The following is a 27,942-nucleotide window of genomic DNA, read 5'->3' on the forward strand; positions in this document are numbered from 1 at the left end:
CGCTCCCGGGCCCCGCGGGGACGGGGCGGGTCGGTGCCGACTTCAACCGCAGCCGGGGCCCGCACGGAGCCGGTTCGGGCTCCCGGCTGAGGGGGCTGCGCTCGGTGCCGCTGCCGGTGGCTTCTCTCGAGCCGCGCAGCGTTTGGGCGCGGAGGGGTGACGAGGACGAGGCCCTTCCTCTGGGTGCGGGTGGGTCCCGCCGCGGGGTTGGGCCGGGGGTGGCTCTGGGGAGAGGTGACCCCCCGGTGCCCGTGGAGACCCTCGAGCGCCAGGCTGCGCGTCCGGAGAGAGCTGACTTCTCGCTTTTCCCCCTTCCCAGCCTGGGGCTGAGGCTCTGATGTTGTTATAAAGCCCTCAGACCTGGTTCCTCTCCTGGGAAGACTCCAACTGCCCGGCGCCAGGTCCAGACGAAGCATCCCCGTCCGGGATGCCGGTGCCTCCTTTGGGACTTGGCCCGCTGTGGCGGAGAGGCTGCTCTAATACCCCGTTCCCTGCGGTCGGTCGGTCCCTCCCTGCCTGCGCCCGCCCTCGCCGGGGCAGGGGACGTCGGCCCCCGAAAGTGCCCGCGTCTGGGTGCGGCTCGGAGGCACAGGAGGCCCCTCGCGCGGGAGCAGGTGCCGCACGGTTCACGCGGGTTTTACTGTGCGTCCACGCTGATGACTTGCTTAAAGGAAAGAGGTGTTTCGTTCCTCTAAGGCGATTGCTTCTCGCTCCTGGCTCGATGTTTTCCCAACCTCACCAAAGCTGCCTGGAATTGTTTCACTCGCTATTTGTATTCTCTTGGCATTTCTCCATTGCCGGCCGGGTCTGTACTGGGGTGATAGCCCAGATTTTCATGCTGACCCATGTCTACACAAAACGGGCGAGCTCTGAGAGCACCCCAGTTCGAGCTAACCTGCTCCCCTGCCGAGATTAAACATGCCCCGTCTCCTGGTTTGTGTTTCGGCCCTTTTCTTTGGGGTCCTGGGGTGTTTTACAGGTGCTGCAGTGGCAGAAACGCAGCCCGGCTGAATGCGGCTGTTTGCCACCAACAGCAAGGCTAGGGAGACGGCACGAATCGAGCTGCAGGAGGTGGTTTAGGGGTTGCCTTGGTAACGTTTAAGCTGACGCCGGTAGATTTTTGATCTCTTAAACTGAAAATACAGTCCTGGACTTGCAGCAGGGTGAGGTGAATTGCGAATGTCGTAGGGATTCTCGCTTTCCTGAAAAATGCTTTAACTGAATTTTCATTTTGCTTTCAGGGCTATTCGGAGTCCCCAGACCTGGAGTTTGAATATGCAGATACCGATAAATGGGCAGCAGAGCTCTCTGGTAAGGGAATCGTCCTGATGGATCGATTAATCGGCCATGATTTCTTTCTTGGTAGTGATTAAAGGAACTCCGTCAACGCCAGTATGGCTTTGTTGATGTTTTTTAAACCCCTCAGTCATGTTAAAAGGGATGGGATGTCATGTAATTAATTTTTTGCCACGTGCTGGGTGTGTATTTTGCATTTCCCTCATCTTGGTTACAATGGCAGTTAACTTGGCTGGGTTGCAGCTTTCTCTGACAGCTTGGTTGCAGGTTGTTGGAGAAAGAGGCCTCTCTTCAGGTTCTTGAAAGAGCATCTTTTCTTTGAAAAGGCTAATGCCAAGCTTGACGGATGCTGCAGCTGCCTTGCTGTGGTGTGAAACACTGCCTTGAAATTGTTTAGCAATGAAAGCACATAAATCAAAAAAAGAAAAGGTAGAAACAGCTGTTTTGGTGCGTGATAGCAGCTAGCCGTGCCTGGGTGGCCAAGGTTGGCTGACCCGGCTCTGCCCTGTGGTTTCCCTGCTGTGACCTGGCCGGTGTCTGCAAGCAGCTCCCTGAGAGCGTGTTGGGAGAAACCTGACTGGTTTCTCTGTGCTTCCTTGGCAGAGCTGTACAGCTACACGGAAGGGCCCGAGTTCCTGCTCAACCGCAAGTGCTTTGAGGAAGACTTTAGGATCCATGGTGAGGACCTTCTCTTGTACCTCTCCCCGCGCTGGGCAGGGATCCCCTGGAGGAGATGTGCGGGAATAGTTGCATTACTGCTGCATCAGGCAGCAGGATCCAGGCACTGATGGTCTTCACATGGTTTGTATGAGAGACTGGTGTTGCCTGGGCCCTGGAACGCAGCTTGCTGCGTCTGGCTTGTTCAGCATTCGCTTGTATTAATGTCCTAGACGATTCATTAATGCCAGGGTGGCTGTGCTAGAAAATACAGGCGGCAGCAAGAGCATCCGGCTCCTTTCCCATCAGCAGCTGGTTGCGGTTGATGTCTGAGTGCTGCCAAGGCCAATTCAGATGGGCTTGATTCACGTAGTTGTGCAGTGGAAGGCAGGGGATGTCCCTCTGCCCACCTCACGTGTACCTGGGTGTTATTCGCAGCCTCTCGTGAGCACCTTGTTCAGTGGGGCAATCCCGCTTGCCCTCAAGCTGGATGCTTTGAGTTTTTCATGTGATGTTTATGTCCAGTGAAGAGAGAGGGGCTGTACGTGCCCTCAGCCAGGCTGCCTTGGCTTTTCAGTGCGGGACAAGAGATGGACTGAGCTGGACAAGAACCAGCATCGCACTCACGCCATGCGGCTTCTCGACGGGCTGGAGGTCACTGCGCGGGAGAAGAGGCTGAGAGTTGCCCGAGCCATCCTTTACGTTGCCCAAGGTACGTCACGGCGTTGGGCTGGTGGGCTCTGGCTCGTTATTTTCTCCGTTTTTTTTTTTCCCTTGTATCCTTGATATCACCTGGGATGATTGGAACTAAGGTAACCTCTCATTGTAGCTTCCTTTCAGATTAGGAGCTTTTTACAGGCCTGAGAGTCAAACGTTTTATAGGAGCTTGGTCCAAAATTTGGCAGTCTTGATGCGCAGTCCTGGCTCTGCCAGACCTGGGCTCTGTTACCCACAAGGGGGCAGTTCTGTCCTCTGCATCTGATTTCTTGTCTTAAAATTGTGGATGTGGTTTTCATTCTCCGTGCAAAGTTTGCTGCCTGGGAGGGCCTTGGGATTCCTGCAGGGGTCGGATCCAGCAAGGATATTGTTACAGGCACTTTTGGGGAGTGCGGCTCCGAGGCCGAAGTGCAGGCCTGGATGAGGTATAACATCTTCCTGCTGCTGGAAGTGGGGACGTTCAATGCTTTGGTGGAGCTGCTGAACATGGAGATTGAGTGAGTACTGTGGAAAGGTGCTTTCGGAAATGGCTCTGGGCTCTTCTCTTGGCATGGGTTTGTCTAGTTTGTGGCAGCCGCTTTGTCCCCAGTCTTATTCCTCGTCTGTCTATCTCTAATCTAATCCCTGCAGTACTGGAATGACTCCTGTTATTTGGATAGATCTGTAATGTAGAATTATACACAAATTATACAGCAGTTCTTTCTGGCTGTGCTATCTGGCAGCAAACAGAAATGAGTCTATTCCTCCTCCTCCTCCTCCTCCCTTGACTGTCCTGTTAATTTGGGATTTGTTGCAGCAATACCTGTCCCAAGGGTTGGCTCTGGTGTGCGGGTTGCTCGTGGCGGGGTTAAAATCTCTCGAAAGCCCCCTTGCCTGAGGCTGTTTTCCCTCCGCAGTAACAGCGCGGCTTGCAGCAGCGCAGTGAGAAAGCCTGCCATCTCCCTGGCCGACAGCACGGATTTGAGGTACGGAGACGGAGCTTGGGATGAGGAGGCAGTGCTCAGCCTGCGTGAAGGGCAGGCGGCTGAGCGGGGAGATGAAAGCAGTGAAGTACGGCAGGGCGGGGGGATATTTTTTTTTTTGCTTTGACTCGCAGTTCAGTCTGCGATACTGTGATCGTTCTGTTGATCCGTGTTTGTGGTACTTCGTGCGCTGTCCCACACCGAAGAGGCCTTTCTCCAGTGTCTGAGCCCTGATCCCCTGGTGTGGGGTGGGTGAATTGAAGCAGGCCGTGATCTTGGCAAATCCAGACTTCCCCCAGACCAGTGGGTGCTGGCAACATCTCTGTAACCCATCACGACTTTGTACCCTGTGGTAATTAATTTGGCCTTTTGCTCTTTGCAGAGTGCTGCTGAACATCATGTACCTGATTGTGGAGACAGTCCGGCAGGAGGCTGAGGGAGACAAGGTGGAGTGGAAGACCATGAGACAGACCTTCCGAGCAGAGCTGGGTGAGGACGAGAGTGCCTGGGGGGAATAACGGGACGGAGGTTACCAGGAGGTGAAGAGCAAGAGTGAGATGATGGCTGGATCTGGGCCTCGGTTAATAGGAGCTGGTAGCATCGGGTTGGTTCCTGCTAGGTGTATTGTGTCTAGGCTGAACCTTGCTGGAAAGGATGAAGGAGGTGAGCAAAGGAAGCCGGCCAGCCTTTTTTGCTGCCATGGTGCTCTCTCCCTGGGGAGAAGCCTTGAATGTTGGGGCTGTTATTTCCCCTTGGCACAGGGGTAAGAAATTATGGAGGGTATGAGGCCTTAGAAAGGAAGAGAAGAGCTGTCTGGGATGAAGTGAAGACGCTGGAGATAGGAGGTGACGGGGAAGAATGACTGCTGAGACCAGTGGGAGAGTGCAGGGGCTGGTGGTGCTGGTGTGCAGGAGGGAAGGTGCGAGGGGCAGGCGTGAGGACAGCCTTGCTATCGTTGTTGTGTGAACCCAGGAGCCCCGCTGTACAACAACGAGCCCTTCTCCGTCATGCTTTTTGGGATGGTGACCAAATTCTGCAGCGGCCACGCTCCACACTTTCCCATGAAGAAGGTGCTGCTCTTGCTCTGGAAGACTGTGCTGGTAAGAGGGAGGCCGTGGGGTGTGCCAACATGCGTCTTGTGGTTTTACCTTTAACAGAGGAAGGAAGTTCTGCCCCCAAGCTGGCTGTAGTTGCGCTGTCCTCTCTTTCTGGCATAAATCTGGGTAGTTGTGCCCTGTAGGTGAGCGCTGGTTATTGGTCTCTAGAGCTGGAGTCCAAGGTGCAGCCAAAGCAAGGTCCTGAGCTTGGGCTGGTGTAAAAGAAAAGGTCCAGATACCTCTGCTGCAGTTACCCAAGCACCCTCCTGTCCCTTCAGTCTATCACAATGACAAGAGCAGCATGGGGGCAGACAGGTCTTGTCCTACACCATGGAGAAGGATTTGGGACTCTTGGAGTGTGGATTTGGGAAGGGCAGGTGGAGAAGCCCTTGATACTGTGTGTCGAGGAGTCTCCCGGGCTCAGGATCCCATGGTCTCCCTTGCAGTGCACCCTGGGAGGCTTCGAGGAGCTCCAGAGCATGAAGGCGGAGAAACGGGAGATCCTGGGCCTCCCACCACTCCCGGAAGACAGTATTAAAGTGATCCGCAACATGAGAGCTGCGTCCCCCCCGGCATCGGCCTCTGACCTCATCGAGCAGCAGCAGAAGCGAGGCCGGCGGGAGCACAAGGTGAGGCTGGAGCAGGGTGCTGGGGACAGCGATGTTAATTGAGGGTCAGCTGGGTCTGGGACACCAATCTTGGAGCAACTTGTACCCAGGATATTTACCTGCCTGGTAGTGAGCAGTGGGATGGAGACGTGCAGCTCCCACATACCTGCTTCTCTCTCTCCAGGCCTTGATTAAACAGGATAACCTTGATGCCTTCAATGAGCGGGACCCTTACAAAGCTGATGACTCCCGTGAGGAGGAGGAAGAAAACGATGACGACAACAGCCTGGAGGGAGAGACCTTCCCCCTCGAACGTGATGAAGTGATGCCTCCCCCCACCCAGCATCCCCCCAGTGACCGCATCGCCTGCCCCAAGGGGCTGCCCTGGGCCCCCAAGGTCCGGTGAGTCCCTGGGGTGGCATCTTAGGTCCGGCTGGGGGGAGAGCTGGAGTGACTGGCCGAGGAAGACAGCAGAGGTTGAATAGCCCATCATTGTGCCCTTCAGCAAGGTGCGCAGAGAAGATGTCAGGGCTGGGGTGGTCAATCTCATGGTCTCTTTGGTGGCTTTTCTCCTTGGTGGGGTGGGCTTGGCACCATCTCCTTCACCTGACTGTAGTAGTTATTTCTGATGCCCTGTACCTGGGGCTCTCGTGTAGCCAGCAACAGGGGGAATTTAGGCTGATTAGAAGATGCAATGTCTTCCTCTTGTGTCCCTTTCCTGCAGAGAGAAAGACATTGAGATGTTCCTGGAGTCCAGCCGCAGCAAGTTCATTGGCTACACTCTGGGCAGGTAGGTTCCTGCGTAGCCAGATTTGGGGAACTGCCTGTTTGGGGGGGTTGTGGCAGAGGCTGCTAGTGGGCGAGCTGTCATCGCCCTCCCCTTGCCAGCAGAGAAGCCCTGAACTCGCCGGCTCCTCTTGACGGTAGTTTCTGATCTGCCCGTGGAGGTGGCTCAGAGTTTGCTCCTGAATGCACCCAGCCTGGCTCTTCCCCTTCTCTCTAGTGACACCAACACCGTGGTGGGGTTGCCCAGGCCAATCCATGAGAGCATCCGAACCCTGAAGCAGGTGAGTGTATTGATGAAGTCCTCTGATCTCTGTCTTTGTGGGCGTGCCCCTTCCCCAACCCACTGCACTGATCATGGGTCAGGGCAAGTGATTCATTTTCCTGGCTTCTCTCTGCCCAGCTCAGCCCTGGGAGGTGAGAGGCCTCAAGTCGTCTTCTCTTGCCTGGTCTCCCAGGCTGTCTAAGCCCTCTTCTTCCCCGGCCTTCTTTCCTTTCTTATCTGGGGTTGCCCCAGAGGTGAGGCGAGCAGCTGCCACCTTCCCCTGCCACCCTGTCTATCGGGGTCAGGTCACCAGTGTTAGATGGGCCTGATGGACAGGAATGACAGAGGTTTCTGGAGGGACCTACAAAGATGATGGGACAGAGCAGGACCCCTTGTCACGCTGGGGCAGCTCCTGGATGCACCGCGGGGCAGGTTGGGGTGGGTGGCATCAGTGGGGGGCTCTGAGCTCTGTAGCATGAAGCCCCTGCTCTGTCTCCGTGCAGCACAAGTACACGTCGATAGCGGAGGTGCAAGTGCACATGGAGGACGAGTACCTGCGCTCCCCGCTCTCGGGGGTGAGTGTGGGGACGAGGAGGGGGCAAAGATCCGTTGATGGGAGCTGGGGGTGCTTGGTCCTGCCAGGCCTTTTGGCCATCGGGAGGGTGGAGGTTTGCTCTGTGGCTCGCTGGGGAAGGAGGAGTAATTTCTCCAGGGGCAGAGTGGGGTTATGCTGGGAGGCATCAGGTAGGAGTGAGAAGTATCCTGGACTATGTGGCTTATCTCGGGATCAGAGAGCCCGGCCCTGAGCTGGACCTGCACTGCTGGTGGCTGCTCTTGGTGTGAGGTTATCTCATCTCTCGTGGCACCAGGGGGAAGAGGAAGTGGAGCAAGTTCCTGCTGAGATCCTGTACCAGGGCCTCCTGCCGAGCCTGCCGCAGTACATGGTGAGCTGGGGAGTCCTGTGGGACCCCGGGCTTTTCTCCATCTCCCTTGAGCTGATCTGGGGGTGCCTGATCCTGGGGTCTCCCTCTGTTGCTCTGTCCCTTTCCAGTGATGTCCTCCAGGTCTTCTCCTCTCCCAATATATATAACCTTGTTACTCCATCCTGTGGTGGGTAGGAAGGTCCGTGGCTGGTCTCCCCCATCCCCTGATCCAGCTCTCCTTTCTTCCCAGATTGCTCTGTTGAAGATCCTCCTTGCTGCAGCCCCCACTTCCAAAGCCAAGACGGACTCCATCAACATCCTGGCAGATGTCTTGCCAGAGGAGATGCCGTGAGTGACTGTGGAGGTGCTAGGTGGTAACGGAAATGGAACAGAGAGTGAGTTGGAGCTTGGCAGGGTGCAGGCAAAGCTTACAGGCTGGAGCTAGGCTTGGCCTTGTCCAGCCTGGGAAGCTCTTCTGCCTTGTCTCTGTTTCCCAGTGGATCTGTTTTCCATTAGATACAGGATTTGCCTTTGCTGATTGTGGTGTCCTTATGCACCATTCAGCAACGTCCGTGCTGCTCCCCAGAGGCGGCTGCATCTTGAGGGCAGGGAGATGGGTCCAAGAGCTGCATGGATGGGTTTGACTGTGTGTTTTGGGGATGAAGCATAGCCAGTGACCACTGTTCGTTCGTTAACTCGGGATTAAGTGACAGGAGGGATGTGGAAGGGAAGGGTGCGTTGGATGTTCTCCAGGGCTGGCAGGGTGCGGACAGTGTCCCAGCCTAAGGATCCCTCTCTGTCCCCCAGGACCACAGTGCTGCAGAGCATGAAGCTGGGGGTGGATGTCAATCGGCACAAGGAGATCATTGTCAAAGCCATTTCTGCTGTGTTGCTCCTCCTGCTCAAACACTTCAAGCTGAATCACATTTACCAGGTGAGGCGGGCCAGGGTCTGACCACCCTGCCACGGGGCTTTGGGGAGGGGGAGCACCCAGGATGGATCCCTGTTCACCTGCCCACCCTGCCTTTCCTCCCAGTTTGAGTACATGGCCCAGCATCTGGTCTTCGCCAACTGCATCCCGCTCATCCTGAAGTTCTTCAACCAGAACATCATGTCCTACATCACTGCCAAAAACAGGTAGTGGAAGGGGGTTGCCCACCCACGTCCCCTCTGGGGATGCCACAGGGAGTGCAGCAGGGTGTGGGGTGGTGGGTCCCTGCTTGCATTGGCCCCCCCTTCCATGGAGACCTTCCGTGGTCTCTCCCTGGCCGTGGCTTCGGCACAGGCAGACACCAGGGAAGTGCCCGTTGCAGCTGACCTCCTGCAGGCAGGAGGTGGGGGGCTGCATCACCCCTACCCCAGGTAGGGTCTGTGGAGCAACGTGTCCCCTCTCCTTTCCGCAGCATTTCCGTCCTGGACTACCCGTACTGTGTGGTGCACGAGCTGCCGGAGCTGACAGCGGAGAGCCTGGTAAGTCGCTCCCTTCTCCTCCAGGCCCTGGCGCCTTGGGCATGCTCTGCAGGTTGGGTTGCTTCTTGGAGGGGATCGGAAGGGTAGGAGGGGACAGGGCTGTGGCACCCTGCCCTGGCACCCGCAGCACTTCCACCCACAGCTCCTGGGACCACTGGGTGTTCAATGGGTGCAGCACCTCCCTGCTCAGCATCCGGGTACTGGGGCTGGCAGGTGTCTCCTGGCTGACACAGCCATCAGTGCTCCTTTGGGCAAGGGTCCTCAGAGCAGAACGGCCTCTCCTCTTCCTCCCCTCATCCCCACTCCAATCTCTTGCTGTTCCTTCAGCCTTTGCTTTCCCTGCAGGAAGCTGGAGACAACAACCAGTTTTGCTGGAGGAACCTGTTCTCCTGCATAAACCTCCTGCGCATCCTGAACAAGCTGACCAAGTGGAAACACTCTCGCACCATGGTGAGGGCTGGGGAACCCTGCCGGGGCTTGGCAGAGCCAGACCGGACTGTCTCAGGGTGCCTGGACTGGGCGAAGGGGCTGTGGATACCCTGGATGCCCCTCGCGTGTCACGCCAGGCCTTGCTGGGGAGCGGGGAGAGCGGTGGGGGTGGCTGCTTGGAGGTGAGGGAGGAAGGCACCAGGGCGAGTGTGTGTGCGTGCTGTAGGAAAGGTAGGGTGTGTGGGTGTGTGTACACACACACACACACGTGCTGTATGAGGAGGTTGGTGCGTGTGTGCGATGGGAAGCGTTTGAGTATCTGTCCCAGCCTCGTCAGCTCTCTTTTCCCACTTGCTGGGTGGCTTTGCCCCACAGATGCTGGTCGTGTTCAAGTCGGCACCCATCCTGAAGCGGGCGCTGAAGGTGAAGCAGGCCATGATGCAGCTCTACGTGCTGAAGCTGCTCAAGGTGCAGACCAAGTACCTGGGCCGGCAGTGGAGGAAGAGCAACATGAAGACCATGTCGGCCATCTACCAGAAAGTACGGCACCGTCTCAACGATGACTGGGCTTACGGCAACGGTACGTCCTTTGCAGCCGCTGGAAAGCGGCCTGTTACCCACTGTCCTTCCTGCTCCCTGCAGTGACACGTTTGAGCCCAAAACTGTCCCTTTGCTGCTTAGAGCTGTGGGGATGGATTTGGGGTGGCAGCATTGCAGGGAAGAGGGAAGGGATTGGGGACGGCCAGTGTTTGAGCTGTTGGCTGCTGCCTGCTCTGCGCCCCTGCATATTGCTCGTTGTGAGGGCTCGGAAAGCTTTGGCCTGCGGGATGTGAGTTGGCTGAAGGGTCCCCCCGAAACATCTCCCCTTTTTGACACCCCTTTCCCTCTGAGCAGACCTGGATGCTCGGCCCTGGGACTTCCAGGCTGAGGAATGCGCCCTGCGCGCCAGCATCGAGCGCTTCAACTCGCGCCGCTACGACCGGGCGCACAGCAACCCCGACTTCCTCCCCGTGGACAACTGCCTGCAGAGCGTGCTGGGCCAGCGCGTGGAGCTGCCCGAGGATTTCCAGGTCAACTATGACCTGTGGCTGGAGAGGGAGGTCTTCTCCCGGCCCATCTCCTGGGAGGAGCTGCTGCAGTGACGGCACCGCGGCGAGGACGATGGGGGAGGCGGGAAGGGAGTCGTTTGAGCTTGGCCCGGGCTGGGCGCTGAGGACGCCGCGGCCCCTCTCCAGCCGCCGGCCGAGGGGCAGGGGGGGCGAACCTGAGGGTGCGAGGGGTCTCGGGGGTGCCTGGTTGCCCTGCGGCGGGGTTGGGAGGAGGCTGGAGCTGGGATGGATCCTCACGGCGGTGCTGTCCTGCCCCTCTGCTTCCTTCCAGGCTGGGCCGGATTCGACCCCGTGCCGAGGGTGGAGGTTCAAAGAGGCCACGGTGCCGTGGGCGTTAGGTGGGAGAGACCCGCTGTACACGCCCCAGGTCGATCCTTTGGGCTGTAGCGTTGCGATCGCCCTCCTGCCTTTCCTAACCAGCCGGGGCCGAGGAGGGCGAGCGGCCGGTGGCGCGGGGAGCGGGGCGAATAGGGGTGAGGGTCCTTTTGGTGCTGCTGCGGGATACGGGGAGCAGGTAGCCACGGGCCACCGGGGCAGAAAACCCTCGTCTGCCTCCACGCAGGGATGCGGTGGCCTCGTCTTGCCTGCGCCCAGGGGGGCGCGATGGCCGTGGGGCCGAGGGGCTGGGGCTGTCCCCCTTGCCGAAGGGCCGGGCAGGGCTGGGGACTGCAGTCTTCCCTCGCCCCGCTGGGTGGGGTGGACGAGCTGTACATATATATATATACATACACGTGGTATCTCCGAACTGAGCGTGTCTGGACTTTGTCTGCGTCCCCGTTGCTTTTCCGAGGGAAGAAGCAAAGGGTAAATCCCGTGATGGGTCTCAACTGCTACTTAATATTTTATCGTTAATATTTGCCTTGCCCCAAAAGCCGTTGGCTTGGGGGAACGGGGGAGCCGGAGGGGTGTGGGCAGGAGCTGGTCCGTACGAGCAGGCGTTCCCGCTTCTCCGGGCTGTTTGCAGGACTGCGGGGACCAAGCCTGGCCGATGCTTGGGGGGATCCTTGCCAATCCCAGCCTGAGCGAAAGCTGGTGACGGGGACCTGGGATGGGATCTGCCGATGGTCCTGTCCCCCTCCCCGCACCGCCTTGGGGACTGCCGTGGTTGTTTCATCGTGTTGCTGGTGCAACGGGGACTTTCTTCACCCCCTGCAAAAAGATGGGGTGGTCTCGGCTTGCTGCCAGCCCCTTCCCACAACCCCGAGGAGCAGCATCTCCGGAGTTTGGGCCGTGGGGAAGGAGGCAGCCCCGAGCCCGGGGGCTGCCTTGGCTCCACTGTAATTGGGAGCGATGGCTAAATGACAGGAGAGGCGGCTGCAGGGAAGGTGGTCGCCTGGTTAATGCCACCGGAGCAGACGCTTGGACGCCTTCCTCCTCCCGGAGGGGGAAATTATCCTGTGCCGGGCAGAGCCGGGGCCTGGAGGCTGGCGGGGAGCAGCTCGGCGTTGGTCAGCTTTTGGGCTGGACGGGAGAGGGGGAGATGGGGGACGCTTGGCTGGGGCTCCGAGTGGGCTTTTTCCTCCGTGGCCTTTTTCTTCATGGGCTTGGTTTCCCTCTGGGTCGGCTTGAGGCAGCTCCGAGCCGGCTCCGTGTGGAGGTGGATCCGAATTTGGTGCACCCTCCCTGGGGTGCTCCTGGGGCACCGGCTGCCCTACGGGGATGCTCTGCGGCGATCCGCATCCTCCGAGCACAGCGCAGCTCCACACTGGCATCCCCCTCTCGTCCCGAAGCTGCTGGATCAGGTGGGTCCGTCTTTGGGGGGACTTGGCGGATGTGGGTTTGGGCACAGGCGTGATGCGGAAGGGGGTGACAATTGGGGGACAGACCCCATGCCCATCCCCAGGGGACCCGGGAGGGGTGTGCATTGAGGCTGAAGAGCGCGGAGAGCAGCACAACCGGCTGAGGAGGAGGAAGAAGGTCGGGCAATGGGTTCGCAGCAGCCTTCGTCATCCAACATGCTCCCACGGAGGAGTCAGGGATCAAACCTACGGACCCTAGAGTCCGGCTTTGACCCGGAGATGCTTGCTGTGCTCTGGGCCGTGCCTCAGTTTCCCCAGCAGCGAGGGAGCAGCAGTCCCCGGCTTGGCCAGCAACACCTGGGGAGGGGCGAAGGGTTTCTTGCCTGGTTAACGAAATCCCAGGAAAGTCGCCTCGGCTTTTGGGAGGAGAAAGACCAGGACGAGGGAAAAGGAGGCCCCCCAGCCGCGCCGCGGGGCCGAGGGAGACCTCGCTGCAGGATGGCGGCAGCAGGCGCAACCCGTATTAGACATCAGCGAAGCATCGCGAGCCGGCACAGCTGTAAATAACTTATCAAAAATGTGTTTTATTGGCTTAGAAGTGAATAACAAAATCCCTGCGGATGCGGGGGGGGGCTGCAGCCGGCGATGGGGCACGGGGGTGGCAGCAACCGCCGCGGTCACTGCCGGAGGACGGCAAGGATGGGGCAACCCACGGCGGTGCGAGGGGCCTCCGGTGCTGGGGTGGGCTCAGCCCCCTGGGATGCAGCATGGATGGGACCTGCTGGGCAAGGGAGAGCCGGGCGCCTGCATTTCGGAGGTATTTGGATGCAGCTGGCGTTTCTCCGGCCGGGAACCTTTCCGAGGGGGTCTGCGGTACCCGACTGAGCCGGGACGCGGCTGCAACCCCTTTGCCTCCTCGGGGTGCGGGAGACCAGGAGCGGGGGGCACATTTGGACAACTCGGAGGTGCCGGCGAGGGCTGTACCAGCAGGAAAGCGGTATCGGATGTGCCGACGTGACCAGGCGGTCGGAGGGATTCGCGGGTTAAGCCTGGGCGCTCTGCCCCCCCGGAGCGGAGCAGCTGAGGGACCTCTGCTACAATACGGACATTTTGCAGATCCATGGCTCCGGTGCTCTGGTTCAGCCCATGTTTCACCCGAGGAAGCCTAAAATGGGCTGTCCCCCTGCTAATGGGCTTCCTTGCAGGTCCAAAAAATGGGGAAAAGATGATGAAAAGCCGCCAAAGTGACCCAACCTTCCCAAAACAGTCCCGGCGGGTGCCAGAGGGCAGCGGGCACTTGCAGCATCCCTGGGGAACGAGGCTGAGATGCACCAGGATGGGCGTCACGGGCCCTTTGGGACTGTCCCCAGGGCCGGAGGCCGTTTTGGCTGTGCCTGGATAAGCCGGACCCGTTTCGCCACATCCCGAACCTCTGCGAGCAATGGTCTTTCCATGCACCAGCTTGGATTAAAGCATCTCCCCGCCTCATCCGTACAGTGGGAAACGGGCAGGGGGTGGCTAAAAACGACCCTGCAAGGCAACAGCTTTGGATTTAGCGTCTTTATCCCAGCAGATTCCCTGGGACTGGCTTATGGCTCATTCCTCGAGCTTTCCCGGTTGTCTCCACAGCTTGTGGTTACGCAGGGAGATGCAGCAGGGAGGGAGAGACACTCCCGGGCTTCGGCGCGACCATCGTCTCGCCGAGAAGCCCAAGAGCCGGCGAGGAGGAAGGTCGGGGCCGAAGCTTCGAGGGCAGAGGAGTTTTGCAGAGGGGTTTCGGCCGCTGGCGGTGGCTCGTCCCCTCCGGTCCCGTCCTTCGCCCTGCGTGGGGCGAAACGCCGAAGCTGGGCTTCCTCCTTTTTTTTGGGGGGGGGGGGGAGCCCCCTTGGCGCGGGGCATCACGTGGCCCAGCCGAGCAGGCCGCTCGCCGGCTCTTTGCCTTTCAGCCGCAGCGGCAGCGGCGCTTTGCCGGCGTTTTCCGGAGCCCCTTCGAAGCGGGGGGGGCCCAGGGCCGGCGGCAGCGAGTAGAGGGGCTGCGGGAGGCCCGCGAAGCCGCCGTTGCCGTGAGCGGGGGGGTACGGAGACACGCGAGGGGCCGGGATGCTCTCGGGAGGCACGAGGCAGGGAGCGGCCGGGCTGCCGGAGCTCGGCCACAGGTTATTCTGCAGCTGGAAAAAAGGGGAAAAACAAAGCTCCGAGTGAAGGAGGGAGGTTGGGGCAGGCAGACGRGGGGGGGGGGGGGTCCACACGCCGCCACCGCAAATCCCCATCCGCAGGATGCAGCTCAAGGGCTGCCATTGCTTTGCTTTAACACCCTGGGGGGGATGATCCCGATTGAAACGCTATAAATAAATATATATATATTTTTTGCATGCAAGGGAGCATCCAGCAGCTGGATTAACCCCCCTCTCCCCGAAGCCGTTGCCTCTGAGAAATGAGGTGTCGCGTTCAGCCGCTGCGTGCAACGCGGAGCGATGGGAGGGGAAGTTCGGGCAATGCAATTTTTGCTTTTTTTCCCCCCATTTTAGGCACGTTCCCCAGCGCCTGGCGGAGCGCGGCTGGCCGGATCCCAAGCCACGGCGAAATACCGCCAGCGGAGCCAAGGAGCTGTGGAAACTCGGCACCGGCGAGGGATTAGCCGGCACCGGCGCAGAGCGATGGTTGTCTGGATGCACGCGAGCTGCTGGCCTTGGAAAGCCCGGCCCTGCCTCCGCTTCGGATGAAACCCGCGGAGCTTGCACGGAGCGGAGCCCGTCGGCACACGGCGGCTCCGGGAGCAAGGGCTCCCCAGTGCTGCTATGAAGGGGTTTCCTTGCATGGGGGGGGATCCCGAACCCTGCTCCGAGGGGCGCCTTTCCGGGCGGGATGTAAAGCGGCACCTAGTGAACCATGATGCTGCATCTTTGCTCCCTTTTCCAGCCGGGGCCACGTGCCTTTTCCCAGACCTGGGGTCTTGCTGGAATCCCCCCACGGACCCAAGCGGGTTTTTGCCCCGGGGCAGGGCAGATGCAACCGCAGGGTCCTGGCACTGCCGAGGATACAGGCCAGGCTGGGGTTGGCACCGGGGGGGTCCCGGGGGTGCAATTGTCCAGGCTGGGTTTCTCACCTCCTGGATTTTGCCGTAGCGCTCCCGTTTCCGCCACTTGGCCCGTCGGTTCTGGAACCAGACCTGGAGGGAAGGGACGAGCCCGCGGTGAGAGGCGGAGGGTGGAGAGCCGTGCCGGGGAGGTGCAAATCCCCAGGGTGCTCCCGAGGGCCACGGGAATCCCTGCCCGTCCCGTGGACAGCTGCCAATCCAATCCCAAACTGCTCTTCCTGGCATGACAAGACCCCTAATGCAACCCCCGGCAGCTGGTTCCCCCAGCGCCCCTCCGCTGCCCCATCAGGATTGCACCTTCTCCGTGGTGGCGAAGGGAGAAAGCTCCCCTCGGGTGCACGCTTTTCCCTTTGGCATTAGCAAAGGAGCAAGAAACCATTCCCGTCTTCCTTGGAAAATAACCAGTCCCACCTGGCCGGGCCATGCTCCGGGCCTCAATGGCCAAAGGCTTTGGCATGGAACAAGGCTCGGGCATGCGGACCCGTCTGCATGGCCCCTCCGTGCTGCCGGGGGGCTCCGTGGGGCAGCGATGGGACCGGCGGGGTCCCGGAGAGGAGGGTGCCCGCCACGGGCAGATCCAATTTGTCGGCAATTTCATCTAAACCTGCCCCAAATTTTGGCTTGGCGATGGCCCTCGGTGTGGTGGCTCGCTGCAGGCGGCGCCGCGTGGCTTTGCCGTCCGGCCACGCGCTTCGAGCCCCTTCCCTCGCTCCGGTATCCGCCCGCCTTCGCTTTTTCTCCCTGCCGGGCGCCCCCTCCGAGCCGGCTCCGCTGCTGTTTCCAACCGAGAGCCTCAAACCACATGGAAATGCCTCTGGAAAGAGCTCCGCTCGCCTGCCGCGAGCGCGGTGCCAGCAAGGCTGGGGCCGGCGCGGGAGGGCTCAGCCCGCCCGGCAGCGGGAAGCCCCCGGCCCGGGATGCGTCGCCCCAGGGACCCCTTGCATTGGACGCGGGGCTGCGCCATACCAGGGCGTTGCTATTCCCAGGCCAGAATAGCCATTGTTGGGGCTGGGATTTCCTCTGGAGAGCTTAGAGGCTTAGGAAAATCCCCCCTCGAGCACGTTCCTAACTCAGCATCGTGTCCCTAGTGCCTGGGATCTCCCGGGATGGAGGCGAAAGCACCGATCCAGCCTGCTGCCGCTCCGGTAACACAACCGGCTAAGGAGATGCCGGAGGCTGCTCCACAGGCCGGGCAACCTGGACATCCCGGCCCTTACCTGCACCCTGGCTTCGGTCAGGTCTGTCCGAAGAGCCAGCTGCTCCCGCGCGTACACGTCCGGGTAATGCGTCCTCTGGAAGACCTTTTCCAGCTCCTCTAGCTGGAAGGTGCTGAAGGTCGTCCTGTTCCTCCGCTTCTTGGCCTTGCTCTTGCCTGGCTCCAGGGGCTCGGCGAGCTCGGGGGCACCCAGGGGTGCTGCCAGCGAGCAGCCGAGCTCCGCCGGGGCTTTCGAGGGGCCGCGGCAGGCTGCGGGCGCGGGCTGGTACCCAGCTTTGCATCCCTTCTCGCTCCCTGCGGGCCAAGATGCGCAGCGCGGGGCGGCGTTAACGAAGCAAAGAGCCCGCTGCGTCCCCAGACCCGGCCAGCGGTCGTAAACCATTCCCCCCCCCCCAAAATATGTGCGTGGCACCCAGCGGGCAGGGAGGGGGGGCGAAGGCTGCGTCTCTGCAAGCCGTGTTGGGGCGGAAAGCCTGGCGGGAGCGGAGGGTGCTCGGCCCCGCGCGGGGACCCTCAGTCGGGCTCCCCGCCAAGGCACCTCGCAGCCCGCGGGGTGGCTGGAGCCGGAGCCGGGGAGGCAGGAGGGCGGAGAAGGGCGAGCGCCCATCTGCACCGGCGTGGCAGCATCTTCCAGAGGGAGTTTTTCCCAGCTCTGCTCGTCTTTCTTCCCGGTTCCCTTCCAGCACGGACTGGCGCCTCCGCCCTGCTCGGCTGCGCCTGGGGCTGAGACATTAGATCCACCAGTCACCCCAAGCGGCCCCGGGCTTGGACCGCATCCAGCCCCCCCGGGGCGCAGGCACGCCAGGGTTTGACCCATTCCAGCGGGCCTGGCGCCCGGCTGCCTCTGCCCGCCCCGGGCCAGCGTTTCCCTCCAGCTACAGCTCTCAGGAAACCATTTGGAAAGGAGGGGGGAAAAAAATAAACAAATAAATAAATAAATCCCTTCACTCCGAAGGAGATCCCGCTCCGTTTGCACGGCCCCTCTGGGAAGAGCCTCCTTTCCCCACCCTCCTGCATGGCCTTCGACAAGGAATCCGGAGGAATAAATTTGGGTTATTCCCCCCCCGCCCCACTGCTGCTTCTCCGGGGCATCTCATGAAATGGGTTCAAGGAGATAAATCACTGCCGTGCATTTAGGAGCAGCTGGGCCTGCCGTTGTCACCAGCACCCCGGGGAGGGGGCGAGGAGGCGTGGGAGCAGCGCGGGGGACACAGGGAGCTCGGCGAAGCCAAGCGGGCTCGGACCGAGGTCTGGGTGCCATTAGCTCCCTGGAAGAGCCAAGCAGAGCAGCCAGGCCTGCCCCAGCGAGGGGAGGAAAATGAGGCAGGGACTCAGCACACGGGGTGGGAGAGCTTGGGGTCCTCCAGCAGCCTGGTGGGGGGGGGGGGACAGGGACTTGATGCAGGAAGGAAACGAGCTGAAAAATCCTCTTTTCTGCCCCGGTTTCACCTTGCAGCAGGTGGAGACCACCAGCCCCCTCCCCGGCCTTCCTCTCCACAGAGGGGCTGGGGCAGGATCAGGCCCATCGCCGGGCCCTGGGGACCCTGCAGCGCTTTGAGGCCGTTTCTCCAGGCTTTCTCTCCCGGCGAGGGAGGAAATCGCCTCCTTTGGGATGGTTCCTCCTTCCCAGCCCGTTACCATCGCATCCCAGCCCGGGGGGACCGGGTCCCCCAACCCTGCGCACCCACTCGGGGCTCTGCACCCCGTGGCGGCAACCAGCCCCCAAAGCAGCCTTTTTCCAGACTTTCCTCTTTCATTTTCAGTTGTTTCCTAATTAAGGCAATTTGGGGTTACTATGTGCAGCCGAGAGCCGAGGTGCAGCTGCTTTGAATTAACGGGAAACCGTTATCTCCGGGAGGGTTTGAGGGGTGATTGCTCTCTTCGTTGCCGGTACCGACCTATCTCCGTGCCCCGGCGGTGGGTAACGGCGGGGAGATCGTGGCCGCTTTGCTGTTTCCTCCCTGTTTTGCCTTCTGAAGGGCTCGGCTGGGCCGGGGGATTTTAACGGTAAAAACAATTGAGCCAAGCCGATCCCGGAGCAAAGACCAAAAGCAAATAAACAAAACCAAAGCGAAAAAGAAAAAAAAAAGGAAAAAACCCGATGCACAAATTGGTCCGGTAAACGCGTTGGATTTGTTTTTTTCCCCCGTTTCAAAGGCTACGCGCCGCATTTCCGAGCGACCCGCGGGTTTCGGCGTTGGAGACAAATAAATAAATGGCCAGAAAGAAGGAAAAGGCAGGAAGGGAGCAGGATACGGGCGTGTAGCTAAATAAACACAGAGTTGCAAGGGGACAAAGAAGATGGGAAAAGGGAAGACAGAGATAATCCCCCCCTCCCCAAACCGGCACCCCCTAAAAGATTTTGCGGCGCTGGTGAAGTTAGCAGCTGGGGAACAGCTGTACAGTTATTGGGTTAAACGAGAGGGGACCTCAAAGGGATCATTATCGAAGGGACGGCGACGCGGAGCGGGATCGCCCGCTCCCCACAACCGGCGGAGAAAACGGAGCCGCCGCAAACGAAATCCGCCCCCGTCGGCGCCCATCGCCGCGGCAGCGGGGCTCAGGCAGCAGGTAAGCGCGGTCGCGGCCCCGGGCCCTCGGCGGGGCGGCGGCGGATCGGGCCCCGGCCGGGATGGAGCGGGCGCGGCGGAGCGGAGGCGGCCGGTGCCTCCGGGCGCCCCGGTCCCGTCGCTACCTGCTTTTGCGCCGCTCGGCCGAGCCGGCCCCACCTGGTTCCCATTACCCCGCGGCTGTCGCCTTTTTCTAATATTAAAAAGGGGGGGGGGGGGGAATTAAAGGAAAATTAAAGGCCCGCGGGACGGGCGAGCTGCACCGGGGCGCTGAGCCGAGGTCTCCGAGCCCGGGACGAGAAGGCGGCCGGGGCCTCTGACGGCCTCGTCCGGGAGGGCGAGTGCGGGGAGCGAGGGCCCGGTTGCGGCGGGGTGTTGTTCGAGCGACGGAGAAAGGGAAACGGCGCTGAAGGGGGCCGGGAAGCGCCTCGGGAGGCCCCGGCTCCGCGGCCGGGAAAGGGGCGCAGAGCCGCGGCGGGCGGCGGCCGGGAGCCCCGGCGCCGTGCAGCGTCCCGCGGCCGGCAATTCCCGGAGCTGCCTGGGCCGCTGCGGGGCCGCCAAGCGCCCGGTGGGACCCGGGAGCGGGAGGCGGCATCTGGACGCGTTTTTCCAGCCGCCTCCGCCGAGGCACGGAGACGTTTTCCGCCCCGTTCCCCTCCCGGTACCGGGCTCCCTGCCCCCGTCGGGAATCGCCCCGCTCCTCTTGCCGGGGGGACGCGGGGCCGGGGGCCTGCGGCAATGCGAGGGGGGCAAAAGCCGGGGGGGACGGGGACGGGACGGGACGGTTTGTGCCGCCGGGCGAGTCCGCCGCGGTCCCGACAGTCGCGACAGCAGGGTGCGCGGCGGCCGCCGGCCCGAGTCCCTCTCCCACTTCTTTTTCTCCCTTTCTCTCTTCCTCTTTTCCTCCTTTCCGAGCCCACCATTTTTGGAGGGGGGAGGAAAGGAGCCCGGCAGCCCCGGAGCCGTGTGCGCCCCGCCGCCCCCCCCCCCTCCCCGGGCCGCCGGCTCCCCGCGGGCACCGGCGCCTCCGCGCTCGCGGGGAGCTCGGGGCCGCCCGCTCCGACGGGGCCGTGTCGCGACAGCGGGCGCGTCGGGAAGGTGGTCGGCGACAGGGCGGTTTGGGGGGCAGAGAGAGGCTTTGGGGCTGTGGCACGGCCAGGACGGGCCGCCCTGCTCCTGGCCGGCCGCAGCGGGGCACCGGGGCGGGCGGCGGAGCCGGGACCCTCGGGGGCAGCCCCGGCGCGGTGTCCCGGACTCCCTGTGTCTGTCGCAGGCTCCGAGGGGGCTCTGCCACCTCTCGCCGCACCGGGAGGCAGGATCAGGCCCTCGCCGTGCGGGCCTGGCCCCCGCTTCGCCTTTGCAAAGCAGGGGGTGGAAAGAGGGGGGGCGAGAAAGGAGGAAAGGAAAGCAGAAGGGGCCGGGGAGGGGGTGGCAAGTCCCCGGCTCCCCCCCCCCCCCAATCCACCCCGCCGCTCGCCCCGGTACCTGCAGCCCCGGCGGGGTAGAAAGGCTTCCCATTGACGGCCACGGTGAGGGGGCCCGGGCTGGCGGCCCCCAAGTACCGGGGCTCTGCCTTGTCCGGGGGGCAGCGGGCCAAGCGGGGGCTGAGCGGCGGCGGGTGCCGGGGGGGTCCCAGCAAGCCGGTCCCGAAGGTGCCGGGGGCTCGCAGGAACCCGGCCTGGCAGGCGGGGGGAAAGGCCGGGCAGCCCTGCGCCTCCATGCCGCAGGTTTGGAGGGGCCGGGGCGGCCGGCGGGGAGCGGATTTTGTGCGGGGCTGGGGAGGAGGGGGATGGTGCTGATGTGAAGGGAGGGATCGCCAAGCACCCCCCCCCCCCGACACACACTCGCGCACACACACACACACACACACTCGCACACCCCAGCCCACTTCCACCGCTCCACAGCCAGTCACGTGCGTCCTCCCATCCACTTTATTAACCCTCTAATCCCAGTTCCCCCCCAGCCCCAAACCAGGACGCCTGGTTCCCTTTCCCGGACGGTTTGGCAGGGTTGAACAGCGGGAGAAGTCTCCTCCACCTTTAAGGCCGGGGCTGCGTGGGGAGTCCTGGTCCTCCCCTCCCGCCTCTCCCTGGTGTCTCCGAGCTACAGGAAATGCCCAGGGCCCTTCCTTGATTTAAAGCTTTGCCCCCAACTGCTACAAGCAGCTAGAAATCCCAGGCGGGGGGAGAAATCGCCCTCTTTCCTTGGTCTTTGGAGAGACCCTCTGGCTTTTTTCCCCTTCCCAGGGACCCGTGAGCTTGGGGCTTTTTCCCTCCCCGTGGCTGCGCTGAGGCCTGGCCGGGTCGTTTCAAGGATGATCGCGATGCTGGGAAAGGGGATGCAGGCCACACGGGGCTCTGCCTGCTCCGGGCTCTGCAGGCAGGACCCTCCGTGCCTCCGGCTGCCTCTTCTCGGCCCTGCCTCGCTCCGGCTCGCACGGCTGCCTCCGAGCTCGAGCCCGGGCGAGGGGTGGGCTGCGGTCGCAGCTCCCCAGCCTCGTGCTTCCTGCTGTTCCCACTATTGAGGCTCTTTTTGCAGAGCTCCCAGCTCTGTATTTTGCAAAGATCCTGCCTGCCCCGGCGTGCACTGCGAGGGGGTCGGATCCCGCTCCGGCACACACAGGGCCAGGATCTCCGGAACCTCCCCTTCGAGGCATCGGCGCTGACCACCAACCCCGACCGCCCCCAGCTTTTTTGGCAGCTCCGTCTGCGTTGGGGCAGCTTTGCCCGCGGCCTCTCCAGGGCCTGGGCATTTTGCTCTGCTGTTAAACAGCTCTTGAGGGTGGTTAAATGCAGGAAAATCAGGGGCAGGTTTGGAAATTCAAAGGTTTGGTGTTACAGGGGAAAAGATCAACGTCAAAGCAGGGAATAGGTAGGAGGCAGAGAGAAATGAGCCCCTATCTAGGCAGAGATGCTGCTTTACGCCTCCATTTGCTGTTTTCCTCAACGTGTGACATAGACCCTGGCTTTCACCGATCCTAGGGCATCGCTTGGTGCAACAGATCTGGAAAAAAAACCCAAACCTGCAGGTATTTATTGAGACACTGAAAGTTGTCGATGTTTTGGCGATGTTGGGATAGCAACAGCCCAGATCGGACTCTGACTTCCCCCCGCCCTTTCTTCTTCTCTTCGGAAGAGCCCGGACCTGCTGCACCCCCCTGCCCTCCCTCTGCCCGCTTGCTCGGCTGGTGCAAAACCAGGGGGAGATACCCGGAGAAGCCGGAGCGGGCTGGCACGTGCGGGTGGAATGACGCTGCTAATCTCTCCGCCGCTAATTGCGGTCTGTCTCCCTGTTAATTACTCCTTCCCCGCTTCCCATACACCTCTGCTCCGCCGTCTGGGGACGAGGCGGGGGACAGGGACAGCCCGTCCCTAGTGGCATCCATGGGGTGTCCAGGCTGGAAGCGCAGGGACTGAGCTGAATCGGAGCAGTAAAGTCAGGGGGGGACAGACCAGGCGGATCGCAGACGTATGATATTAAATAGCAGAACGACAGTATAACGCCGACCGTTAAATAACGTCCTGCAGCGCGGTGTCACCTTATGCCTGGCCTGGGGTAGTACAGGGATGTTTTATTACCCTGGGTATGATGCAAATAGGAAATATAAAGAATCTTGCTTCGAAGAGCTCGTGAAAAAAGTATAACATAATCCGTGCGTCTCGACAGCAGTTACGGGATTAGCACGGCTTTGTCGGGTCGTCGCAAAACCCAGCGTTATCGCAAGGGTTCGCAGCGTGGCGCGCCGTAAATCCCGGCGCGGCGCAGGCTGAACGTTCCAGCAACCAGTTAGGGGAGACGCGTCTGGAAAAAAAAACCCAGTCGCTGCGTTGTAACGCTGGGCTCGTCGCAGCAGCGAGTCCCCGCGAGCCTGCCGCAGCCTTCGCCGGGGGCTGCATCCGTGGCCGCGGCTCTGCCCGGCAGTGTCCCCCCCGTGCCCCCTCCTCGCCCACCCTTCCAGCGCCCACGACGGCTCCCCACGAGTCCTGCTCCGCGCGCAGCCCTTTCCCGACGCTTTCCCTTCCCCGCAGCTGGCGTTGCCGAGGTTTTTCCCTTTTCGGCCGTCCGCAGCTTGCTGCATGTTGTAAATTATTGCTAAATAGGGACTATAAGTCCTCTGGCACGCAACAAGTCATTACCAAGCGTAGCAGAACTCCTGTAAAGGCTTATTGCTTTCCATGTACCTCTCCAAGTTTTACTGCTGGCATTTAAAGGCTTTTAATAGCAGAGGGATGCGCGCCTTCGGTGCGGAGGGGGAGCGGCGGGGCTTCGCCGGGGACAGAAGTTTTGAGGAGAAGCTTTTCCCGGTGTCCCCGTGTCCGACTCGGACGTGGCTGCAGGGCCAAGCACGGCTTGTTCCGTTCCCGGGTTGAAACGGCTTTTGGTGGCCCGGTTTCGTTTAATCGCACGTCCCGCCAAACGGATCGTGGCAAGAGGTCTGCGGAGCGCGCCGGGAGGACCCCAGCGGGACGTCCTGCGTGCAAACGTTTTCTGTTTTCAGTTTCTCTCTCACTTACGGGGAGGAGGAATTTTGGTTGTTTTTTTTTTTCCCCTCTTAAAATCCCGTTGGTTTGTCCAACTGGGATGCCCGAACACTGAGAGCATCTCGGAGAGCTGGGATCACGAGATGTCACCAAAGAGCTCGGCAGGCGTCCAGGAGGCTTTGCATGGTTTTGTGGCTTGGAGGAAGATCCCTGCATAACCAAGACCTGCAAAGACACCAAGAGCTTTGGAAATGCTCTCAAGGCATGAAGCAGTCAGGACCAGGACTGGGATCCTGCTGCTCCGAGGACACGTTTTCTGTCCCTGCCTCCCGCAGGATTTCTGGTCCTTCCTTCTGAAGGTGCTGGGCTCCGCCAGCCCCATCACGGACCCAAACCAGGAGGTCCCTGATGCCCAAGAGACCCCTCAGCTCCCGCGGGCTGAGCAGTGACGGCCACCCTGATCCCCTTGGTTCGTGCCAGCCGGCAGCGATTCTCTGTTTTCCGCCTCCAGCTCCGCAGTGGGCGCGCTGTGAGCGAGTCTCCGAGGGCAAGCAGGGGCCACGGTCCAGCCAATGGGCTTTTCCTCGAGGGATTTTATTTTTATTTTTATTTTTATTTTTTTTCCCTGTGCAAGCTGCAGTTTGGGAAGCAGTCAAGTTCTTGGGAGCCTGCTGAGAAGAAGCTACGACTTCCTCTTGAAAGCCCGGAGGCAGCTCGGTTCAGCAGGGCTCTGGCACATTCGTTTCACTGTCAAGGCCGAAGGGACAGGTCTGGGGACCGCTGTCCTCCTGGTGGCATGGGACAACGTTAGTTACCAAAGCACCCTCCATCCCATAGCATTCCTGGCTGGGCCGGGCAATCGGCACCTGAGCAGGAGGACCCGAGCTTGGAGGCCGTTCTCCAGCCCGGTTGCTCCTCTCAGTATCCAGGTCATCTCCTTGTCATGGAGAAACACCGTGGCTGGAAGAGGGCAGCTGGGACGACATGATGAAGACCAGCCCTTGGGCAGGAGACATGGGACCAGGGAGGATGTGGGACTTGGTTGGCCACGTTGGCTGGTTGTGTTCCCACCACCCAGCCGATTAGCCCTGGGCTCATCTAGGCTCTGGTGCCCACCTAATGCCCAGCTGAGGTTTATTCCCAGCTGGTTTATACCCCTTGCTGGGTGCCAACATGATCTTCTAGTTTAAGGCTCGAGCGGGTTCCTGAGTCTCACTGAGGTGCAGTTTTCTCCTCTATAAGGTGGAAAAAATAATCCGAGCCCAGCGGGATGGCACCCTGGGAAAAGCCCGGAGGAGCAGGCGGTTGCCTTCTCCACATGCCTGCGGCAGGGCGCGGACGGGCACAGACCTGCTTTTGGCTTGTTGTCTTTCCACCAAGCTCCTCCCTGGCCTTTTGGTCCAGTTTTACGGAGAAGGGTTTAGCCTCTTCTCCAGCATTTATTTTTTACGGATCCCCAGCTTCGCTTTGCTGGGATCAAACAGCAACCCCCCCCTCTAAAAGGGAGGGGGGGGAATTTTCCGTTTTCCAAGTGCCCATAAAACTGCTGCAAAAAAAAACCCTCTTGGGGCAACCCTAGGACAGCGAAGGGAATCTGCTGCTTTGCTGCATTTTTTTGGGCTAAAAGAGCAGCGAGACTGCGGCTTCAATCCTCAGCCCTTGCCTATCAGCACGTCCCTCTTCGCCCCACAAATCTCCCCAAAAATCCTCCCCTTTCGGGATGCCCCAACTGGACGTTCCTTGCGGAGCTTCGTCCCAAGCTGCGGCCAGCTCTGGCTCGGGAACGCCCGCGCTGACGGCAGTAAAATGACTTTATTAATTCACCGGGGGGATTTTTCCTTGCGGAGCGCAGTGCTGTTTTGCGTTAGGTTGGGAGCGGGAGCCGGAGCCCCTCAGACCGACGGAGCAGGAAATCCATCGGTTCCGCCGAGCCGGATCCAGATTTGGGGTTTAACGAGGCTGAGAAAGCATGTAATTATCCTGCTTTCGGCTCTCGCGGAGGAAGCCCAAACACAAACCCGCTCCCGCGTATAATAACAACAACAGCAACGCAAGAACGCTGTCGACGGCCTTTGTGCCACATATATTTACAGCCGCCCGGATACATCCTCAGACGTCTCAATTGCGTGCAAATGCGCGTTATGCACATAAACACCATGTATTTCTGTACCGAGGCGCGTTACCAGCACACGCACGTTAAATCCACGTGGCCGGATTGCAGTCGCGCGTGGAGCGACGCTGATGCACCTATTACCCACGTAACTGCATAAATACATAAGCTGGTACAGAGACGTTACGATCGTACCATCTATTCGTATAACCCTGCGTAGCCGTGTTACCCTACGGATGGGCCAAGGAGGGATGTGCGTGTTGCAACAACGCGTGCGTTCCCTCACCGATGGCAACGGGTGGGATTTTTTCAGGCAAATTTGTGGCAAATCGCAGTTTCGGGAGAGTTTTGCCTTGCTGTTTTTAAAAGCCGTAAGTTAACGTTTCGTCCTGGCGGCACTTTCGAGGCAACGGCTTTGAGCTGTCGCTCCCAGGCACTGCTCCGTGTCCGAGCGTGCCGTAAATTAACGACAGCAATAACAAGCGAGGAAGCGAAATCCGGGAAAACAAACTGCGTTAGCTGCAGCCTGAATCGAACACGGCAGGAAAGCCCGGCTGAACTGCTTTTGTTTCCGTTTGCTTTTCATGCAGATAGATCGGGGAGGGAAAAAAAAAATAATAAAAATAATAATTAAAAAAACCACATTATTTTGGCTTGATTCAGAGCAATACCAAAACTTGCGGTTCTCTGCAGCTGCCAAATTAAAAAAAGAAACAAAAAACCCCCAAACCCAAGTGTTTACAAAGTGCTTTTGAGATGCAACGGCCTCTGGACGAGCTATCCGAGCAAATCGGCTCAATTCCCTCCGGCTCGGTGCCGCTAGGCTGTTTCCAACGAGCCGTGGATCCGGCCCCGTCCGTGCAGGCGAGGACGCGGGGTGGATTTACACCCGCCGGAGTCCCGTTCGGCCGCCTCGCCCGCTCATTTCGCCGCTTAATTTGGTCCCTATAAACTCCGCTTTACGACGGCGGCGGAGCCTGGCCGGGATTTGTGAGCCGTGCGGTGCCCGTTCCCACCCGCTTCCCACCCAGAGGGCTCATTCCCCTTCTGCCGCCCCCGATCCGAGCGGCTCGCGGCGCCGTTCCCATAACCGAGCGCCCGCGTTGTTCGGGGCTGGTTCGAGCTGTAATAAGGCAAGATTTGCGCTTTGTGCGTGGAAAACGGAGGAGATAATCTCGGGCTGCTTTGGGAAGGGCTTTGGGGCACCAAGTTGGGGCGCCGGGTCCTTCGCAGCGGTCCCAAGCTAAAAAAATTTAAAAATTGCAACTAAAAAAATTTAAAAAAAAATTAAAAAGGAGCTGGGAGGAGGGCTGGGAGCGGCGCCGACGGCGAACGGCGACGGGAGGGGATTTGGGGAAGCCGCACTGGTGCAAATCAGTAAAAGAGCAAAAGGGAGGGGAGAAGGGGGCACGGTTTTGGGGGGGGGTGAGAAACCCGAGAAAAGCCCCTGGGGCTTTGGGAGCCCTGGAGGACGCAGAGGCAGCCTGGATGAAGCCCTTGCCTTCTCCTGGGGCGGGATGGATTTATCCGTCTCGTGCCCTAACGAGCCGTTTCCAGAGCCCAGTAAATCATACGCACCAGGACAGAAGAAATCTCGCTCCATAAATCAGGGCCGAGGTCGACAAGTGCCGCCTGCGTCATTATCCTGGCGAGTGGCGTTTCGGAGAGCCCAGGTATCGCCGCCTCCCTTGCAAAATCCCAATAAATCTGGGAGTAATCATTCCCGACAGAGAGCCAGAAAAGCACCGGAAAACATTTTCTTCCCTTAAAATGTAAGCGGAAAATTTATTGCAGGGAAAGGACAAGCTTTCTCCCGAGAGTCCACAACAAACAGCGATGCAAGCAAATCTCCCCGGCCCGGGACCCGGCCGGAGGCAAATCCCCATCAGCCCCCCGAAATCAGGGGAGAAATTTTGGGGGGGAAAAAGAGAGAGGGAAAAAAAAATATATATATATATATATTGAGCCAACTGTCTTCAATTGTGTCGCGAAAGGACAGTGAAATCTAAGCAGAGCCAACGTGCCGTGGTGCGCTGCCTTCTGGTTTGCGTTTAGCTTTCGGGGGAAAAAAGAAGAAAAAAGGAAAAAAAAAATCCCCCCTTCCCAAGCCTCCTCCTTCCTTAAGGGGAAGATTTCTTTTATTAACTGGCCGACACCTGAAAGCAATCGGCTCTTTTTGGTGGCTGGCGACGCGGGGGAGGAAGGGGGAGCCGTCCCCGGGAGGCTCCGGAGGGAGGCCCGCGGGGAATCGTATTTTCTCGCCCCTGTCGCTCCCGCTCGGTTTTCCTTGCCTTTCCCGCGGCTCCGGCTCGGGAATGTCCCCGTCGCCCCCGCGCTGCCCTCTGGACTCGCGCGCTCTGGGTTTCGGTGCGGGGAGGAGCCGGGCTTGGCTGCTCTTTCCCGGGCAGGAGCT

General features: G+C 60.3%; 2 protein-coding genes across 3 annotated transcripts in view; one reads left to right on the forward strand and one right to left on the reverse strand.

Moving 5' to 3' along the window:
* The window catches only part of STRIP1 (striatin interacting protein 1), an 11,580-nt gene extending 519 nt beyond the window's left edge, over positions 1–11,061 (forward strand). The window contains exons 2-21 of one of the 2 annotated variants that reach the window (XM_026056693.1): positions 1,242–1,311; positions 1,900–1,974; positions 2,531–2,665; positions 3,047–3,167; positions 3,567–3,635; positions 4,015–4,121; positions 4,605–4,732; positions 5,176–5,358; positions 5,522–5,739; positions 6,062–6,127; positions 6,341–6,404; positions 6,889–6,960; positions 7,255–7,329; positions 7,559–7,656; positions 8,116–8,242; positions 8,345–8,445; positions 8,712–8,778; positions 9,124–9,228; positions 9,583–9,787; positions 10,102–11,061. In XM_026056693.1, the coding sequence (XP_025912478.1) occupies positions 1,242–1,311; positions 1,900–1,974; positions 2,531–2,665; positions 3,047–3,167; positions 3,567–3,635; positions 4,015–4,121; positions 4,605–4,732; positions 5,176–5,358; positions 5,522–5,739; positions 6,062–6,127; positions 6,341–6,404; positions 6,889–6,960; positions 7,255–7,329; positions 7,559–7,656; positions 8,116–8,242; positions 8,345–8,445; positions 8,712–8,778; positions 9,124–9,228; positions 9,583–9,787; positions 10,102–10,349 (2,334 nt within the window). In that variant the 3' untranslated portion in view covers positions 10,350–11,061. Of the gene's footprint in view, positions 1–1,241; positions 1,312–1,899; positions 1,975–2,478; positions 2,666–3,046; positions 3,168–3,566; positions 3,636–4,014; positions 4,122–4,604; positions 4,733–5,175; positions 5,359–5,521; positions 5,740–6,061; positions 6,128–6,340; positions 6,405–6,888; positions 6,961–7,254; positions 7,330–7,558; positions 7,657–8,115; positions 8,243–8,344; positions 8,446–8,711; positions 8,779–9,123; positions 9,229–9,582; positions 9,788–10,101 lie in introns of those variants that run through there. The other variant, XM_026056694.1, reaches the window with a different exon arrangement.
* A 2,892-nt stretch (positions 11,062–13,953) lies between these two features.
* Positions 13,954–20,658, reverse strand: ALX3 (ALX homeobox 3). Its single transcript, XM_026056508.1, has 4 exons — positions 20,424–20,658; positions 16,370–16,662; positions 15,069–15,224; positions 13,954–14,223 (listed from the first exon to the last, which is right to left on the reverse strand). The coding sequence occupies exons 1-4, from the start codon at positions 20,656–20,658 to the stop codon at positions 13,954–13,956; spliced, it is 954 nt and encodes a 317-aa protein (XP_025912293.1).
* Between the last annotated feature and the right edge of the window lie 7,284 nt (positions 20,659–27,942).

This window comes from Apteryx rowi, unplaced genomic scaffold (assembly GCF_003343035.1).
Source record: "Apteryx rowi isolate R43461 unplaced genomic scaffold, aptRow1 scaffold_132, whole genome shotgun sequence".
NCBI classification, from domain to species: Eukaryota; Metazoa; Chordata; class Aves; order Apterygiformes; family Apterygidae; genus Apteryx; species Apteryx rowi.